General features: G+C 42.8%; 1 protein-coding gene and 1 long non-coding RNA gene across 3 annotated transcripts in view; one reads left to right on the plus strand and one right to left on the minus strand.

Moving 5' to 3' along the window:
- Positions 1-603: 603 nt before the first annotated feature.
- LOC115070542 lies at positions 604-8,481 on the minus strand. The gene is made up of 5 exons (XR_003849703.1): positions 8,377-8,481; positions 6,650-6,751; positions 2,519-2,575; positions 1,944-2,083; positions 604-1,684 (listed from the first exon to the last, which is right to left on the minus strand). It is a non-coding gene; the product is annotated as an uncharacterized LOC115070542 (long non-coding RNA).
- A 544-nt stretch (positions 8,482-9,025) lies between these two features.
- Slc22a15 (solute carrier family 22 member 15) overlaps positions 9,026-20,026 on the plus strand; it is a 103,984-nt gene continuing 92,983 nt past the window's right edge. The window contains exon 1 of one of the 2 annotated variants that reach the window (XR_003849701.1): positions 9,026-10,463. Coding sequence is in view for 1 of the 2 variants with exons in the window: in XM_008834023.3 (XP_008832245.2) it covers positions 9,753-10,463 (711 nt within the window). In the remaining variant the exon portion in view is untranslated. The remainder of the gene's footprint in view (positions 10,464-20,026) is intronic. The other variant, XM_008834023.3, reaches the window with a different exon arrangement.

The raw sequence follows: 20,026 nt of genomic DNA on the forward strand, positions 1-20,026 counted from the left end.
GTAAGGGAATTGGAGATCATATTTTAACTAGACCCTGGTTGAAGGAAAGTGGACACATAGGTCTCAGTTGAACGCATCAAGCTGTCATACTGATATCTGTGCCAGCTGGTCACCTGTTGACAGGCCAGCACAGACCTCTGGGAATAAATCCATCCTGCACTTCTCTACCCAGCATCAAACAGACTGTCTCTCTCAGAACATCATCTCCCTGTGCAAGCCACTTCATTACATGGAAAACCTCTCTGCTTAAGTGATGTTTAGTTATCAGCTTGCATCTTAATATCTAACAAATTAAAAACAAAATTAGCACTGAGCCAATGTCTTTCCATTGTACGTTGTCTTAAGAGACAACCATCTTCTCGCAACAGACCACTATTATTTTTTGCCTCACTAATACAACTGAAAAGAGTCAAGAGAAAAATAAAACATAAAAACAAATGATTTCAAATATCTCTACTAATGATCATTGCTATACATTTATTTTATGCCATGGACATCCTATTACTAAAATATTATTTTCTTTATTTTTCCTTTCCCTACCTTAGTTCTTCATCTCATCCTCAACAGACATGTCTCTCCGGGACACTGACAGTGGCAAATGCCACATTTTTAGGGGCACAGTTATTCAACAGAGAGGGTGAGACGCATCATTAATAGTCCAGCCAGAAGATCATCTTTAATTAACATCTGAAAGTTAACAAGCACCTCCAACCGAACTGTTGAGTACTTTGTCTGCAAAAAGGGCTACACACAGTCAACCAAAGACACAGAACAGCATTTAATGGAGCATTTATGGAAGTAGTGATTGTAGTTAGCCACATACTGGACTAGTAGCAAACAGGTCTGAGGGTGTGATATCTTTTTGGGTCAGAAGTAAAATGGCCTTTGAGAAAGGAATAACCCACCAAGGAAAGTGACAAACACAATTCCATTCTTTGTCTTCAAACACAATAGACAATAACTTTGCAAGCCTTTGTGACTGCAGCATGGCTGAGACAGTACACATGCCTGGCTAGAGTTTCTGGCTTGGAAGACATGGGAAAGGTCTCATTCTGCTTAAGTCTTGCAGAATGAGACTGAATGCTGCTAAAATCACTGTGGATCCGGGGCTGACACACTGACTCTCCTTACAAAGGAATCAGAAGATAATGCTATGTATGTATCTTTCCTGATAAGATAAAGTTGCTCACCAGTGGAAACCTATATCTGAGAGTTGTCCTCCATAGTATGCATGGGTAGAGATGTACAGTTTTGAGAAATTAATTTCCTATGCTGCTCTGCTGTGTGACTTTCCCTAGGTTTGCTAGCCATTTTATTTAACCCTCTCTAGCTTTACTACTGCTGTGTGTGTGTGTGTGTGTTTGTGTGTGTGTGTGTGTTTGTGTGTGTGATGTACATATGTGTGTGCCTGGGTGCTTGTGCACGTGTGTGCACCCCACTGCTGGAATTATACTGCTGCACTTGTTTTTTTTGTGGGTGCTGGGGATCCAAACTCAGGTCTTCACGCTTGTGGGGAAGGCATAGTACTGACTGAACCATCTTCCAGACTCCAGCCTTACCATTTCATGTAAGGTGGGGTTAGAATCAGATTTCTAAAAACTATGGTATTCCAGGCCAGCGAGAGGGCTCCGTTGGTAAAGGTGCTTGCTGCCAAGCCTGATGAAAGGAATTCAGTCCTTGGAATCTACATGGTAGAAAGAGAGAACAATCTTTCACAAGTTATCCTTTGACCTCCACATGTGTGCTATGGCATGTCCATGCTCACATACACACAGAAACACATGCACACACTCAAATTTTAAAAACTTGTTAAAAAACATGGTATCAAAATATATTGGTGTGTCTGAGTGCACTCTGACCTGTGCCCTCTGAAAAGAGCCTAAGACTTTCATCAGATTGGCAAATGTCCTGAGGACTAAGACAAGTGTGAAGAAGAACCTTACCTGTGGCAGGTAATTATCTGTAGGGCTAGAAAATGACATGGAGAGCATTCAAAGTCTTAGGCTGGAACTGATAGGTTACAGGGGGATTTGATTTGTTCTGTTTGGCTGAGAGTGAGCTGCTCTTCTTATGTAAATGAAGACTGAAAAAGAAGATGGGTTTACATTGTTTAAAATGCAATGTGATCTTTTGGCTCAAATAACTGTATGCCAGTAAATTAAGGATTAATTTAGTTCTGAAAATCACGAAAATTCTCTTTGTGAATTTGTGCATTAATGCAACTTTCCACTAAGCGACTTTCACCAAAGGGAGAGCTTTGGCTGCGTTCTTCCCAAGGCAGTAAGGGGTGGGGGGTATTAGACTGCACAGACTTAACGGACAGCCTCTTCCTCTATAATCTACTTGGTTCACAGGGCTGTTTGGATTGGGGCTGATTTCATGATCAGATAATAGAGCAAGTGCACAGTTGTTCTCAGCTACAGCTCCCTCTTCCTCCTTGTTCTCATCGGACTCATCCCATTCAGTACTGCTGCCCAAAAGGAAAGGAACATGAGTGCAAACAAGGAAAAGACTTCACCTGTGTTAACACTGCTGCTGTACCAGAGCAGAGACCCATACAGAGCAGGGGATCCACCTGGAATGAAAGCAAAGATGGGAGATTTAAGAAGACTTTGGGAGTGCTAACACCTCCTTTATGAGCCTGGGTAGACCAAGTGCATCAAACTTGATTCTCTGAAATCGATAGCACTTCCTGTTTTCTGAAAGCAATCCACATGGTTGTTCTTGATTATAAACCCATGGAGTTCAGTCTGTAGCTATGTGGGTTATTACCGCCCTTGTGCAATACCCCACCAACTAAACAGGATCAGGCAGCTCCAGTGAGCCTCTGTATTTGACTACTGGGAAGCTGTGAGGCGTTTGTTCCTGTATAGGGCAGATTTTCACCCATCCTATAGAGTCATAACCTCAGTTTATTGATGCCATGAATATAGCAAATTCATCATTTCATCTCATTTCTCTAGTTACAGAACTCTCCTATACATGAAATAGCAACAACAATAACACAAACCACAACACTGACATTTTCATTAAAGATGGGTACTCAGGGATGAATCTGTTGAATTAAAGGAATGCCCTGTTATCTAAGCTCAGTGCCTCTTGGACAACATGTAAAATTAGACTCTTAGCAAGCAAAACCCTCTGCTGTTGAAATTCAAGCATAATTAATGGCTAATTTCCCTCCTGTTACATCTCTCTCCCTTAACCCCCTGAATCGCAGAGCTAGCTCTATTTACACTCTAAGAGGCTAGAGACACGAAAATGACCAAATTCTCCATATTAAATTTGAGCCTATTTTAATACATGTTTTTCATCCACTTAATAAGAGTTGTTGCTTCAAGAGCCCAGAAGACAGAGACATCCATTTCACTGCTAATCCCATTTTCTTTTTTGCTTGTTTTTCTTCTGTTTTCTTGCTCCTTCCTCCCAGACATCTATCTGAAAATACTCTTAGCTCCCTTGTGACCTGTTTATTCCCACTGCATTTGCTGTGTGATTTTATCAATTTAATGTTGAGACACATAGTTGTATACTGACCGTCTTTATCAAGGTAAGTTGGGGTTGCATATTCACAATAAAGTACTATCTCAGTATGAATGAAGGTAATGAAAGGAAAATGTTCTTCAGATTAAAAAAAAAGAACTGGAAGAAGACCTCTGGGTACATGTGGGCTGGTGTAGAGCACTGATTCCCAGCAAGCTGAAAGAATCCTTAACATACACGGAATCTATTATCTCACACACCACATTTCAGCGGCCATCTGGGACACCAAATTGCCAGTGAAACCAAAAGGCACAGCAGTGGTTAGATGCACAGGTTTACAATTAAAAAAGAAGATAATGGTGGGTTACATTTGCTTCCAAGCTTTATGTAATCTACCAAAGTTAATCTTTTTCTTTTCTCTCATGGAGCAAAGGGTATTTGACAGACACTGTGCCCTAACCATTATTCTAATTTTTTAAATTATTATTATCCCTGAGTTATAAAAGAAAGATACAAGTACCATAAGATGATATTAGAAAGACTTCAAAAGAAGAAAAATGAGGGGGAAAAAGGTCAGATGGGGAAAATATGCACTCAAAATGGAACTCTTTGCTGAAAGCCACAGATGTGATACCTTGAACCTCAGGAGAGCTTTAATTAGCCTGGCTCTTTCTGGAGCGCATGCTCAGGAGCTCTGCAGCAGACTGTAAATTAGGGCATGGAAACCCAGCAGGGGCCTGGCTGGGTTAAGGGGGAAGGGCAAGATCTTAAAGGAAAAACAGTCATTTAAAAGAGCAATGTCTGTGGGCCCCACCATTCCTGACATAAGCCCTTCAAACCTTCTGCCAGAAACCTACTCCACCCTTTCATTTTATATCAGTTAAGAGCACTTCCCACTCTTTCAGCTGTCATGGGCTCTGTCATGACTGAACTTGGAGCTTGATTATTGATTTATTGATTTCCTCCTATTTGCATTTGCAAATGTAATTTCTATCATTGTTTGCTGAATTTACTTTAGACTTTGTTTCTCCATGCTGTTCATTCTTTTTGATTTCAGTCTCATTGTATCTTTTTTTTCTGGGTGGTTTGGGGGCCATGGGTTGTAACAGGTCTCACTATGTAGCCCAGGCTGGCCTGGAACTCTCTATGTAGACTAGACTGGCCTTGAACTCACAGAGACCAGCCTGCCTCTGCCTTCTAGGTACTGGGATTACAGGCATGGGTCACTATACCCAGCTTCTCACTGGGTCTAGCTTTAGTCTTTCAACTGGTGCTGCATAAATTTTCTACTTTCACTCTTTCTACACCTTAGAACAATACCTCAGTAGTTCTCCTTCACCTGTAGGACAGTACCTAGTTCCTGAGCTCCGTGGGTCTGCTCTCCATCAGTCCAGGAAGCTTTATTTCACACACCCTTTAGGTTGCATTTTCTATCTCACAATGACCATTGCTTCTGGCATGCATGTCCCAATACAAATGATTAAACATGGGCTATACAGAATAGATTTTGATCAACTTAAAATACATTAACTTTAAAAAAATATGTCAACTTTTAGGTTTAGGATGATACAATCCACCTTCTACTTAAAAATTTATTAATTTAACTATATGTCATATAAAATGTCAATTTTAATTATTGTTTTTTTTCAAACACATCATGATGTCAAAGAAAAAGATTTAAAGTTAAAAGTGTGGTCCAAAATATAATGAAGCCATCTGAGGAGGTTTGAATGAGAAGATGTTTCCCCCATAGGCTCACGTAGTTGAACACTTGGTCCCCCCCAGTTGGTTGTGCTGTTTGGGGAAGTTTAGCTTTGCTGGAGGAAATGTCACTGGAGGCGGGTTTAGCCAGCTTATAGCTTCACTCCACTTTCAGTTTACTCTCTCTGCTTCGTGTTTGCAACTGAAGATGTGATCTCACAGTTTCTTGTTCCTGATGCCGTGCCTCCCTGCCACGATGGACTCTTATCCCTCTGGAACCACAAGCCAAAATAAACTCTTCCATAAGTTGCTTTGGGTCAAGATATTCTATCACAGCAATAGAAAACTAACCGATATACCATGTCAAAGGTTTTATTCAACTCAATAACTGATAAGGGAACTATAAGGTAAAGGTGGCTCCATCCCAGATTAGGCACAAAATGAATTAACAGCCCACAGGGCAAGAAGTCATAGATTATCTTTCCTATTAAATATAATCAATTGTATCTCCCAGCTCCCCCCCCCAAGAAATCTATAAACTGACCCATAGCTTCAGTATCTGGGCTCCTTTGATAATAAATGGCAAAGTTAAAGGCAAAAAAATGATGCTGGACTAGGCTTGTTAAACAATACTTTAACTCTACAGTGGAAAAAAAACACCATGTTTGTTTGTTTTGCTTTCTAATTATTTCTAGGTTATGGATAATTATTCTCAACAATGGAAAATTTGTTTCTAATTTTTCTAATCGAAATCCTTTTCATGAGTCAGTGATTCGGGGAGCATGATAGTCTCTTCTTGAATCACTGTGTTAGCTACTTTTCTGGTTGTTGTTACCTAATACCTAACAAAAGCAAGTTAGGGTTCATTTTGGCTGAGGGTTTAGGGCACAGTCCATATGGCAGGGGAGGCACAGCAGCAGGAGCTCGAGGCAGCTGGTAGCATCTCTTTCATTGTCAGGAAGCAGAGGGAAACGCATGCTGGTCTTCTGTGCTTTCTCCCTTTTATTCAGCCTGCAAGGGCAGCCCACATTCCCTGAATGTGAGGACCTACCTCAGTTAAACCTCCCTAGGAACACCTTGGCAGTCATGCCCAGAGATTCCTTTGCTAGGCAAATTTAAATCTTGTCCAGGTGACAATCACTTTTCCAGAACATGACATCTTTATGTCCTCCTGAGTTTCTCAGACACGATCTTCTTGAAATCTTGAATAAGTTCTTATCCATAGATATATTCTATCTATGTAGCATGTATAGATAGAAGCACTCTGGAATATTGTGCAGTTATGTGGATGTTAAAAATGTAGGCACAACTACCACAATACTAATAATGACAGCAAAAAGGAAGAGGCAGTATAAAAACAGTTTTAGTAGTCCAGCAGATGACCAGAAAGTTAAGACACACAAAACAAGATTGTAAAGTTAATTTCAATTATATCGTCACAATAAATTTAAAGGGACTTACTCACCTATTAAAAGATGGACTATCAAGTTGGACGGAAAAAAAGGAGTCCTCCTTCTATAAACCTGCCCAAAAAAACCTAAACTACATATGAAAATAAGAAAATGACCTAAAAGACGAGAAGGAAAATAACAACAAACAGGTGGTATAACAAAATTAGTATAGATTTTTTTAAGACAAAAGCATAAAAGAATAAAAGTGATTTCATCATGATAAAACCAGTGTCTCAATTAGCACTTTTATGAATTACAGAGATTTTAAAAGTAAATGTAAAATAATGATTTTGGAAGATTTTGATATATTCATTAAAAACTGATACAGCCCCTTATGAAATTGTCATAGTAATATAATTATAATGAAATTAACAAGCTTGATGTTATAGATTATAGAAGAGTCCTGAATCCAACAAGTGGAAACCATACATTATTTTCAATATATATAACACAGTTTTTTAAAATATGCTAGGTCACAGGAAAGATCAGTTTCTATGACTTAATATTACCTTTGTCCATGACAAATTTAAATTGATAATAAATAAAAATGGTTAAAACAGCACAACTTTTAACTGGAAAGTTTTTAAAATGTACTTAATATAATTCATTGGTTATAAAGAGCAAATTCCAATATTTTTAAGCAAAATTTGCTTAATGTAACTTGTAAGAGAGCAGTTGTACGTAGAATTGCATAGTCTTCAATATAATTACTCTTTATTATATTATTTATTTATTTTTATTTTATGTATATGAATGTATCTCATGTATGCACATGCACTCCTGTCATGCAATGCCCAAGGAGGCCAGAAGAGGGTGTTTGATCCCCTGGAACTGGAGTTATGGATGGTTGTTAGCCACCATGGTGAGTGCTGGGAATTGAACCCGGGTCCTTTGTAAGAGCAATCAGTGGTCTTAACCACTGAGCCATCTGTCCAGTCTCTAATATACTCTTTACTGAAGCAGGGTGTAGTATTGCAGGTTTGTTATCTCATCTCTCTGGAAGTTGACACAGAAGGATCAAGAGTTCAAAGCCAGTCCTGGGTACATAGCAAGTTCAAGGCCTACCTGGGCTGCATGAGACCACATCTCAAACTAAACAACACAAAACAAAACAAAAGAGAGACAGAGAGAGAGAGAGAGAGAGAGAGAGAGAGAGAGAGAGAGAGAGAGAGAGGAGAGAGAGTTGAAAGCAAGCAAACTAAATTTTCAAGCCATCTAGCTAGTAAAGAATTTCAGAGTAACAAAACTAAGTAAACTAAAGGAAGGAACTCAGAGGGTCCATAAGCTCTATTTTTATGTTCTAATATTTGGAATATGTGTCTATATTCCTTTATAGAAAGAAATACAGAAAAAATTCTCAAAATTAAAAGATTATTTTTAAATACTAATGTAGGGGCTAGAGAGATGGTTTAGCAGTTAAGAGCACTGGCTGTTCTTGCAGAAGACCCAGGTTTGAATCCCAGCACCCACATGGCAGCTAACAACTATCTGTAACTCCAGCTCCAGGGGATCTGACAGCCTCTTCTGTCTTCCATAGGCATTGCATGACACGGATGCACTTACCTACATGTAGCCAATACATGCATACACATAAAATAAAAATAATAATTAAAATATTTTTTAAAATACTAACTTAAACAAACCCATGGAGAAGACTAATTAAGAGTGAAACAACAAAGTGAGCAATATTAAGAATGAAAAATGGGGGCAGGCAAGTTAGCTCAGGGGGGAAGGTACCTACCACCACACCTGAAGACCAGAGTTCCATCCCAAGGGACCCACATGATGAAAGGAGAGAGCCAACTCCTGAAAGTTGTTCTTTGTCCTCCACAGGTGCCTTGGCAAAACTGGGTATACACACACCACATACACACACCCAAATAATAAATAAATAAATAAATAGTAATAAAATAATAAAAAAATGGAATGCAAATACAACCAGAGAGTGATTCAAGAAAACAAAAATGAACAAAATTATTCCCAAAATAATCATAAACAAAAATTGAAAGATTTTTAGGAAAAAAAAAAACTAAGTAATTTGGGGCTGGAGAGATGGCTCAGCGGTTAAGAGCACTGACTGACTGCTTTTGCAGAGGACCAGGGTTCAATTCCTAGCACCCACATGGCGGTTAACAACCATCTGTAATTCCAGTTTCAGAGGATCCAGCACCCTCTTCTGACCTCCAAAGGCATTGCATCACACAGGTGCACCTACCTACATGCAGGCAATACACACTTACACATAAAATAAAAATAATAAATAAATATAATTTTTTAAAAAAAACAAGTGATTCAAGAAGAAACAAAGCCATGTGACCCTTCCTCCCCACCCCCTTTTCCCTCCTTCCACAAAGCACCTCTCCCTTCCCCAAAACTAAATCCATATGCTTAAAGGGGCGTTTTACCAAACACTTCTAACTCATGTTATGTGGCCATTATACCCACCACTTCCAACCTTCCAATCCTTTAATTGCCAAAATCGGGCAGGTAACCAGTAAAGGGTAGCTACTAATTAGGTGCAATAGACACGTGGTTAATGGAGATTTTAGAGGTATAACAAAGGATACTGGCGAGACAAGGGCACCTTCTGGCCACCATATCTATTCTGTATTATATTTGGGGGTATGACACAATCTAGAATCACCTGTAAAGTCTCAGTGAGGAATTGTCTACATTATGTTGGCCTATGGGCATGCCTGTGATTTTCTTAATTGGGTTGATCTTGAATGTGGGCGGCACCATTTCATGGTTCGGGGCCTGGACCGAATGGACAAGGAGTGATGCATGCCTGAATCCATTGTTCTGCGCTCTTCACTGTGGATGTATTGTAACTAGTGCTGCCTTGACTTCCTGGAATTGTGAGCCAAATTCGCCCTTTCTCCCTTAAGTTGCTTTTGTCATGGTAAATTATCCCCAGCAACAGAAATGGAACTGTGGGGGGTGGGGAGATCATGGTTTGGATACTTGAACAGTATGCACCTGTTAAAACACTAAGCAATCAGAAAGCAGGTTTGGTGGAGGCACAAGGGGCAATCAGAGTCCTTTGGACCTTCCAAGTCTTTCCTAGCCTTCAGCCTGCCTGACCTGGCCACCATCACCTCCTGCCCACAGGTGACGATGCCCTCCTGTTCTGCTGAGTCAAGGCCTGCTGCATTACTTCTGGAAGCGGGTATCTCGCGGCGTGGCGGGTATATCTGTGGGTACCTAATCTGCCCGCACAGAGCAGGGCTGAACGCGCGCAGCCGGGGCCTGTCGGGTTCGGACTCTAGAACTCCCCCGCGCTCCCGCATTCCGTCGCACCCGGAGAGGCCTACCAGACCTCAGCGGGACACGGCCGGGTGCTGGCCAGGCCGGGAGGCGGCGGAGCGCATGGGCCGGGCCCCTCCCTGCGAGTCTCCACCGCCCGGCGGCCCGCGCCGCACCCACTTCCTCTTTCCTGTCCCTCGCGGCGCCCCGGCAACCGCTCCACAAAAATTTGTCAGTTCTGACAGGAAGCGTGGAGGCCGGAGCTGGGCGCTCTGCAGCGCATCTCCGACGCGCTGCGGGCCTGGACTCGGGTGGGGTCGCCGGCCGCGCCTGCGGTGTCCAGCCTCGGCCTCTACCCGCTTGGGTCTCGGCTGCCTTCGTTCCCGCCTCGTTCCCGCTTCGACTTCAGCCTCCTCCAGCTCGGGTCTCGGTCCCACCCGCCCCGCCCCGCCCGGCCCTCAGCCCCAGTGGCAGCGGGGAGCCGCTCCGAGGGCCATGGAGATGGAGGAGGCGTTCCAGGTGGTGGGCGAGATGGGCTTCTACCAGATGTACTTGTGTTTCCTGCTGGCGGTGCTGCTGCAGGTGAGTCCCGGCTGTCCCCACAGCCCCACTTCCGCCCCGCCGCCCCGCAACGCCGCCTCCGGGCCCCGGCCTGGCTCTGCTCGGTCCCGGGTGTGGCGGGACCCGGGCGGGACAGAGGTCGGGCGCCGCGTGGCGGCGGGCGGGCGGAGGAGCGGCTCCCAGGCTACTCGGGCCTCCCATCCTGTCACATAGAGTGCTGGAAGGAGCGTGGACAGGGGCACTTCAGCAGGAGAGCTGGTTGATAGATGAAAATGACATTATCTGGACTTCGTGGCAGAAATGAAAGGGAATCGTTACTCTAACCTGTGGCTCTGTCACCTTGCAATCTAAGACACAGAGAGCCCTGATACCCCCCAGTCCCCACGCCCCAACAAAAGGTCGGATCTAGACAGGCCTCCTTCAGCTCTGGGTTATCTACCCCCTAACCCTTTCTGGGTTTGACAGGGCTTCCTATTCCAGGGGTTTTAATGAATAAGTGAAATAATCTACGGTGTATGGTTGGTTACCAAGAAGAATTCCTTCTTGTATAGAATTCTCAGAGTTTACTTGCACACCTCAGCTCAAAACACTTGATTCTAGAGGGACTTGGTGGTTCAACTGTTGTAATCCCAGCACTCTGGAGGTTGAGGCAGGATGTGTCCTTCCTGGAGAATTCAAGGCTACTTAAGGAGTCTCTGTTTAAAAAGAAAACAAGCCAGGCATGGTGGCACAGCCTTTAGTCCCAACACTACTGAAACAGTTGGATCTCTGTGAGTTCAAGGCCAGCCTGGTCTGCATAGAGAACCCCAGGCCAACTGGGTCTATGTCTCAAAAAGACCAAAAAAAAAAAAAAAAAAAAAAAAAAAAAAAAACCAAAAAAAAAAAAAAAAAAAAAAAAAAGTAAAAGAAAACCCAAACAAAAAGCCTAGGGCTGGATGTAGGTCAGTGGTAGAACACTTGCCTAGCATGTGCAAGCTGTGTTTGATGGGTAATATTCCCAACATTCTGCCCTCAGAGGCTTGCATTCCCCGGATGAAGTGGGGTATGGTGAGGCGGGCTTGACAGCTAAGCCACTAGTTAAGATGTAATGATGCTATTCTTCAGGGAATGGGCTAACAAAAATCAACTTATTCATTCCCTTTCTCATTAAAATCTTTAAAAGTTGAGTTGATTTTATCACCAGCCAGAAAAATGGTTCCAGTCATATATGGAAACATTCTTTCTCTTAGCACAAGTTTTCAGTTCATAAATATGCAATATTCTGAAGTTCTTTTAAGCTTGCTGTGTTTGGCTTAAATGTACTTCTCTATGGAGGATAAGTGTTAAAAAAACTTTTATTCTTTGATAGTTCTGTACATGTATATAACAAATTTTAGTTATTTTTACCCCCAGTTCCACTTTCATGCCCATCTCTCTCCCAGTTCCCATCTTTCATGGTGTGTGTGTTCCACTGAGTTTAATTAGGGTTGCTTGCATGATCATGGGTGGGAAGTTATTTATTGCAGCAAGGGCAACTTATCAGTGGCTATACCACTGAAGAAAGTAAAACTCTCTACCCCAGCAACCATTAGCTACCAATATAAAAGAATATTTAATTCCGAACTGGATTTATAACCATGATCTCTAATCTTCATTCATCGTGGTTTCTTATTCTGACCAAGAATTCCAGGAACATACTTCCTCTCTGAGCAATCAATCCCTCCTTGCCGCTTTTCTAACCTATACTCTCTACTTCCTGTGTTATCTTCTTACTCTCTTAGCCACATAACTACTGACTTTCAGAATAAAATTTTCTTGAGTATGGCACTGAAAAGACCACTATTCTAGATAAGGACCTGTTAACCTTCCCATACATTTGCTACCTTTGACCCTGCCTCTGTGCTGGATTCCAACTCAAGGTTTTTTTATGCAAGGGCTTTATCACTGATCAGTACCCTAGTCCTTTCATATTTTTATTTATGACTGATCCATTTCATTGTAGTTTGTTAACAAAAAGTCCCAAACCCATGGCCCTGGCAAAAGTTCCAAGCCCATGACCCTGGATTGCTCACTAATCCTTGATTGACATTTGGTCAATATTTGCCATGAAAGATCAGTTCTTAAAGTGTTGTTGACAGTGGTAGACTGTTTATCTTGTTAAGTATGGGCAGGAGAAGCTCCCTAAAGCTATGCTTATACCAGTGGAGGGATCCAAGGAGGAATGAGTTCCTTGTAGCCACATGTTTGTGGTGGTGAGCTAACTAAGACCTACTACATGTAACTGTCTTGGATACAGGAGTAGAGTCCCCCAAAGACCTCTCTATTGAGAGTCTGGTTGGAGACTATTTGGAATAAGGAAACTTTCCTACCAGCCACATGGGGGAACTGGAGTGAACCGTTATTACACAGTTGTATTACAGATCATTTCATCTTTTCAGGGAGGAGTCTTCCCCTAGCAAAGGAAAATAGGAAACCCTTTTCATACAGTTGGCCTACACAGAACGAAGATGATACTTGTGTGATTCTAACTATTGCCCAAGGAAGTTGCAGAGCAACTGCACAGCAGCATTGCTGGGGAGGGGAAGCTACTGCTCAACCTTTCCTCATCTAGTTTACTATGATTAACCCATCTACGAGGCACAGAACTAGAGGGACAGAGATGGAAACTATAGACTCTGTGTGTTTCTGTTTCAGGATTATGGCTGTTTTAAAAATGGGTTTTGGGTAGAGGCAGGCAGATTTCTGTGAGTTCAAGTCCAGCCTGGTGTACATAGTAAGTTCCAGGTCAGCTGCGGCTATAGGGAGATCCTGTCTCAAAAACACCAAAAAAAAAAAAAAAAAAAAAAAAAATTTAAAGCCCTTTTTTTAAAAAAACCCAAAATTAAAAAAAAGGGGAAAAAAAACACAAACAAAACCAAACCCGAAAGTCTTAATATAACTTTTTTTTTAAACTCCACCACCCAAATTATTTTGATATATCACAGTGAAAGATTTATCGTCCTCTTTTTTTACCCTTTTACAAAAAAAAAAAAAAAAAAAAAAAAAAAAAAAAAAAAATTTAATGCCCTTTATTTCAAATACACCTAAGTTCAAACTAAGTGGACAAAACCACATAGCAAAACTAACTCTGAAGATCTTAGATTAACTGTTTTCTAGAATGCCATCACACAGATCAGCAGAAGTTTCCTCACTATCCAATTTCCTTTCTAAGAGGCTTGCCTTTAACTTCTTGCAGCCATAATCTTGACTCTCCACAGTGGTCAGTTTTCACTTGATGTTAGCCAAAAGACTGAGAAGTATGGTTAGTTTTTAATCTCTGGATTCCATGTAACAATAGAAGAAGAGAACTGACTCTACAAAGTTTTCCTCTGACCTCAACATGCAGCCCCCCCCATCATACATACAACTCATGGAATAATGATTTTAAAAAAGAATAGATGATAGTTCATCAGTCTCTCTCCAGCATTATTAAATGATAGCATGCAAATGCCCTAATGAGGTGTATTGAAGTACACAAAGAAAAAGTTAAAGAGAAAAGATTGTCCAGTGTAAAAATAGTTGAGATGTTGAGGCTGGAGAGGTGGCTCAGCAGTTAAGAACACTCACTGCTCCTGCAGAGGACCCAGGTTCAGTTCTCAGCACCCACATGGTGGCTAACAACCATCTGTAACTCCAGTTCCAGGGGATCTGACACCCTCATCTGGCCCTTACAGACACTGTTGCAGCATGGATGCACTTACATACATTCAGGCAAGGCACTCATATACATAAAATCAAAATAAGTAAATTTTTTTTAAATAGTTGATGTCTGAATAAACAATATGACAATATTTTATAGCTAGAAAAATTCTTACCATAAAAATAGACTTGCCTTCCCTAGGGTCAAGATTACTTGTAGTATTTAATTATTAGTAACTGTTTAGTTTATTACCATTTCTTTTCCAGTGGTGTTTTGAATTTGATGTCATCATCACTAACTTGCATTTGTATGTGACATTATATATGTGCTTTGTTGTCAGGCTATCTGGAGGAGGTAAGTTAAATAATTGTTTCTTACTTCTCTTAGACATAAAGCAAAATGATCCCTATTTTGTTGTAAGCCAGAGGTTCCAGCCCCTTTATTTTCCTCAGGATCATGAGTCGTAGATTGTAGTATGATTTGTACATCTTCTAACCAACAGGAGCCATGGTAGTCTATAACATTAGTTTCATCAGCAAAAGTGTGAGGCTGTGCTGTGATCCTCATCTTGAGGTAGATTACTCTGTTGCTTTGGGATTCATCATTTTTATGTAAATCCTTGATAACTTCAACTTTGTCAGATCTTAGAACTACCAATGCATTGATATAATCCATGTAACAAATATCTTTTCATGACATTTCAGGAAGTGGAATGAGTGAATAGGTATTTTGCAGAAGAGACTGCCATAGTCAATACATGAAAAAGTATTTATGTTCAGTAGGCATTGGGGACAGGCATATAAAATGACTGTGAAATACCATTTCACAGTTATTGTATTAGGTGACACTGAAAAGTCTAGCTGCATATGATAAAAATGAGGAGAAATAGGGATTACTCCATCTAGAGAGAAATTTGGCACCCTTTAGTAAAATTAAAACCCAGCTTTAAACTTCAGGGAACATCCTCCATTGTAGATCTTGAACATGACATGAGGAGATATTTATTGCTACACTTTTTAGTAACCACAATTAGAAAGCCACCGTTATGAATTTCAAAAGGGAACTGAATAAAGAGTAGGACAAGTGTGGTAGAGGCAACTAGAATGAATGAATGTGACCTATAACTGAATCCCTAAAACACAGTGTCAGGTGGAAAAACTAAGCAGTGCTGTAAATTTTGATAATATTAAGTATTAATACAAAACTTAAAAGCCTAGAATAGTACTGCGTTTGATGTATGAATGTGTATGACAGATTTAGAAATGTAGACATATGGAGTGGAATCCATGAGACTGGATTCCTCTTGGGAAGGATGAGAAGGGGAGTGAGTTTGGGGTGGGTTTCGAAGGAGATTTTATCTAAATTTCTAATAATGTGTTGTAAAACTATAACATTTTCTTATTTGTTCAGTATGTTGGTGGGTTCATGAGTCTTTTATTCATCTTGCTTTTCCAACTAAAAATTTTGGAGAAAAGAAGATATGTATGTGTGAAAGATAAGGCTTTTTCTTGCTTCGTCTTCATGAGAATACTGGCTCATTGTTTTTGGTTGATATTCCTTTAATGATTTAAAGCTGTGAGTTGTGTGTGAGTTGTGGCTATTTAACATGGAGGGAGGTAGAGTGACTTTTGTGCAAGGTGCTTTATTAAACCTTGTGTAGAATGTTGTCACAACTTTCTCTACCTGCTATATCTGTCACCATGTCCTTCCTTCCACAGGAAGACTACTGTATGATGGGATACCACTGAAATGATAGCTGGTTCTTCTAAAATCCCTGCTTATAAACCAGTGATGAGGGTCACACCATAAGCATTGCTGAATGTATCACAGTCTGAGACCAGCCTGTTGCACCCTGATCTTGCCACCCCCAATGACCACCAAGGAGTCCAGAGAGTATGCAAAAGCAAAGAGCCTTTATTCGGGCTTAAGCTCGGGCCCTCAGATTTCACCGACACAGCAGATCCGTACTGAGAGCCCCAAATTAGGGTGGGGTACGCTTTTTTATGGAAATTTCACAGAAGTCCACTTGCGCCAGGCATCCTTTAAAATGACTGGATGGTCCTATGCCCTGAGTATGGGGAAGATCCTTATTGGTAGGGCATGTCTTTAGGGCATTGGAATGTGCTGTTATCTGTGGGGCTAGGAGTTTCTGTTTTTACCTTATAAGGCTTTACATGCCCGGGCTTGCTTAACCTATAGCTTTGGGTTGGGGGGGGCATCATGTAACTGAAGATTTACAACATGCCTGGGTTTTCCCAGGCTTGCCTGAAACAGCCAGCCAAAATGGAGTCAGTGCATTCTGACCCTTTATTCCCCCCCTAGAGTTATGGCAAGGGTTAAATCTTTAAGCCAAGCAAATTATAGAAGCAGAAAGAAGCAGTTAGGCGCATCAGAGTCTCACATTTTCCCCTCTCCTAGTAACCAGGGAAGACCCAATCATGGGTCAGGGTTGGTCCCTAGCGAGAGGGTCCAAGGGATGATAATGGGACCTGGTGCAGAGACTGGTGGTGGGTGAAAGTCGTCTGGGTCTGGGTGTGGATTCACTAGCCGGACGTGAGTGTGATGAATCCAGGTGGCGACTCTGTCTATCTTTACTGCAGTCAGGGTTGTCAGGAGCACCACATATGTTCCTTTTCAGCGATGTTCTAGAGTCTCTCGGTGGTGTCTTCTAATGTAGACCCAATTGCCAGGCTCGTAGTCATGCGGGGTAGGAGGAGGAGCAGTCTCATAGATAGCTTTCATGCGGGCCACAGGTCCTTGTGGGCATGTGTTACAGCCTCAAGAGAACCAAGCCATTGATGGTTATCAAACTCAGCAATTAATTTGGCTTTTAAGTTGTGGAGGTTGGGAGGGGGTCTTTCAAACATGATTTCATATGGAGTTAAACCCAACAGATAGGGTGAGTTTCATACCCTATATAGAGCAAAGGGAAGGAGAGCCACCCAGTCCCCACCAGTCTCCATGGTTAATTTAGTAAGAGTCTCTTTTAGTTTTCTATTCGTCCTTTCTACCTGTCCAGAGCTTTGGGGCCTGTATGCACAATGTAATTTCCATTTTGCCCCCAATACTTTGGCTAACTCTTGTGTTTCTTGAGAGGTGAAGGCTGGTCTGTTTCTGAGCTCAGAAGAGCCGGCACACGGTACCTTGGAAGAATGTCTTCTAGTAGCCGCTTGGTGACCATTTGCACAGTCCTATGCTTGGTAGGGTATGTTTCAGTCCACCCTGAAAAAGTATCTACCAGAACTAAAAGACATTTGTAACCATATTTGCCAGGTTTTATCTCTATAAAGTCCATTTCCCAGTGGGCTCCAGGCTTGGAGCCTCCCAACCGGGCCCCCTGTTCTTTGGGAAGGTTCTCAGCATTCGTCAGCTAAGACATTTGGAGGTGATTGAATCGACATGTGATCAGAACCTTGAGATGAGCATTTCTTAGAAGGTCTTCTGTCTTCCAAGTGCCCAGGTGGGTGGTCCGATGGATATGATTGAGAAGGTCTTTGTCTAGGTTACTTGGCAGGATAATCCTGCAGTCCCCTGTATGCCATCAGGCATCAATCTTTTGAGTCATGGGAAGTTTGTGTATCAGCCTCAGGTCTTCCTAAGAATAATCAGGTTGGTCTGGTAGCACGGGTGGCCCTGGGTCTGGCAGATGGATAGCCAGGACTAAGGTGGCTTTCAGGGCCATCTCCTTAGCAACCTGGTCTGCCCTTTGGTTTCCTCAAGCTATAGGTGTATCTGTCTTCAGGTGCTCGGGGCAATGGATGATAGCCAGTTTCTTGGGTAGCCATAGAGCAGCCAGTAAGTCTAGGATCTCTTGTTTATTTTTAATAGTCTTTCCCTCAGCTGTGAGCAGCCCCCTCTCCTGGTAGATGGCCCCATGTACATGGGCTGTGGCAAAGGCATACCGGCTATCTGTATACACGTTCAATTTTTTGTCCTTGCCTAATTTAAGAGCCTCCGTCAAGGCTATCAGCTCAGCCCTCTGGGCTGAAGTCCCCGCAGGTAAAGCCGCCACCCAGTTTCTGTTACTACTGCTGCCCCTGTGTACCTCTGTCTGTTTTGCACGAAACTGCTGCCATCAGTAACCCAAGTGGCTTCTGCATCAGGAAGCGGCTGATGGGTCAGGTCTTTTCTGAGCCTGTGCACTTGGCTCAGGATCCCCACGCAATTGTGCAAGGGAGTGTCCATGTCTGGATCGGGCAGCAGGGTGGCTGGATTGAGGGCTGTGCTGGGGAGAAAACGAATCCTCAGGGGGTTAAGGAGGAAGCTTTGATAGTGAGTCATCCAGGCATTGCTCAACCAGTGGTCGGGTGGCTGCTTGAGGACTCCCTCAATGGCGTGAGGGGTTGTGACAAAGTTCACAGGCGTCCCCTCCACTTTGAGGGTTACCCTAGGTTTGGGGAGGGGATCTGAACCCTGACCCCCCTAGTCGCTCATTTCTCTGAGCTCGAGGATTTGCACCCCTTCTCAGGCCCTGCCTTGCCCAGCAGGTTTTTCTGGGCAATTTTTATCCAGTGGCCCATCTTTTTGCAACAGGCACATTGGTTCCTCTGTAATCTCAGTCACCCTTCCTGGGGTTTCCTACCTGGGTCCGCAGAGAGGTAGCGCAATTGATGTTCCCACTCATCAGGTGACTTTGCGGTCATAGCCAGAAGGATCTTAGCAAAGTCTCGGGTCTGTTTGGCACTAGCAGTGGCTGCGGCTCGAGCCTGTTTGTCTTCCGGACTTTCTCTGTGGTTATAGACCCTCTCTGCTACTGTCAACAGCTCCGGCAGGGTCTTATCTGCCAATCTATCTAGTTTTTGTAATTTGTGCCTAATGTCAGGTGCTGACTGGTTGACAAAGGCCAATATGATTGCATTCTTGTTTTCTGGTGCCTCTAGATTCATGGATATATAAGTGCAGAACGTCGCAAGGATCCTTCCTAAAAAGGCTGCCGGGGATTCTGTCTTTTCTTGCTGCACTAATCTTAGCCAAATCAGTTGTGTGCCTTGAGGCGGCCCAGAGATCCCGCCCTATTAGAGTCTGGTGGTAGACCCGGAGCCTCTCCTTACCTTCTGCCACATTGAAGTCCCAGTTTGGTCAGGCCAACGGGAAGGCTCCATCGATCAGCACCTGGTTAGTGGGATTCCCATCTACGCCGGGGACCAGCTTCCCAGCCTCAGTTTGGATCTGGTCCCTCTCCTCGGTGGTAACTAGAACCTGTAATAGCTGCTGGATGTCATCCCAAGTGGGCTGATAGGTGAAAAGAACAGATTCTAACAGATCAATAAGGCCCTGTGGTTTCTCAGAGAATTTGGCCGTTTGCAATTTCCAATTGCAGAGGTCACTGGTGGCGAATGGCCAATATTGCATTTGTTGGTCTCCTGCCTCATTAAGGTGTCCCACTGCCCTTAAGGGAAGGACAGTGGAGTCTGCCGCTGCTCACGGCTGTCCTCGCTGGGCCCTACTCCGAGTTTGAGGAGGGCTCTCACCCCCAGGGGCCTGGGCTGCCTCAACTTCTCCCGGGGCCTCTGAACTCCCTGGTTGTGACGGTGGCATGGGCAAGTAGGGAGGTGGCTCAAGTAAGAATTATTCTTCCATACTGCCCTGTAGGACAGGATAAAGTGGGGTGGATGGTTTGGTTTCATTTTTCTGTTGCTCGTCCTCGTGCAAGGCGAGAATGGCTGACTGGATTTTGCAGTGGCAGAAATGGTTTGAGCCAGTCAGGGGGGCTGCTCAATGAAGACCTGCCAGGTCATGATCAGGGTGTCCTGGTCACCCAAAAATGATGTTTCTAACCCTACAAACAGTGGGGAGGTCAAATGTGCCCTCCATCAGCCATCCAACTTTGAAAGTAGGCCATTCATTTTTGCAAAAGGTAGAAAGTTTGCCTTTTTTAACTTCCAACCCTTGTCTTCTAGCTTTACCTCTGAAGTCAGAAAAATGA

Source organism: Nannospalax galili, unplaced genomic scaffold (genome assembly GCF_000622305.1).
Source record: "Nannospalax galili isolate Female #2095 unplaced genomic scaffold, S.galili_v1.0 scaffold475, whole genome shotgun sequence".
NCBI classification, from domain to species: Eukaryota; Metazoa; Chordata; class Mammalia; order Rodentia; family Spalacidae; genus Nannospalax; species Nannospalax galili.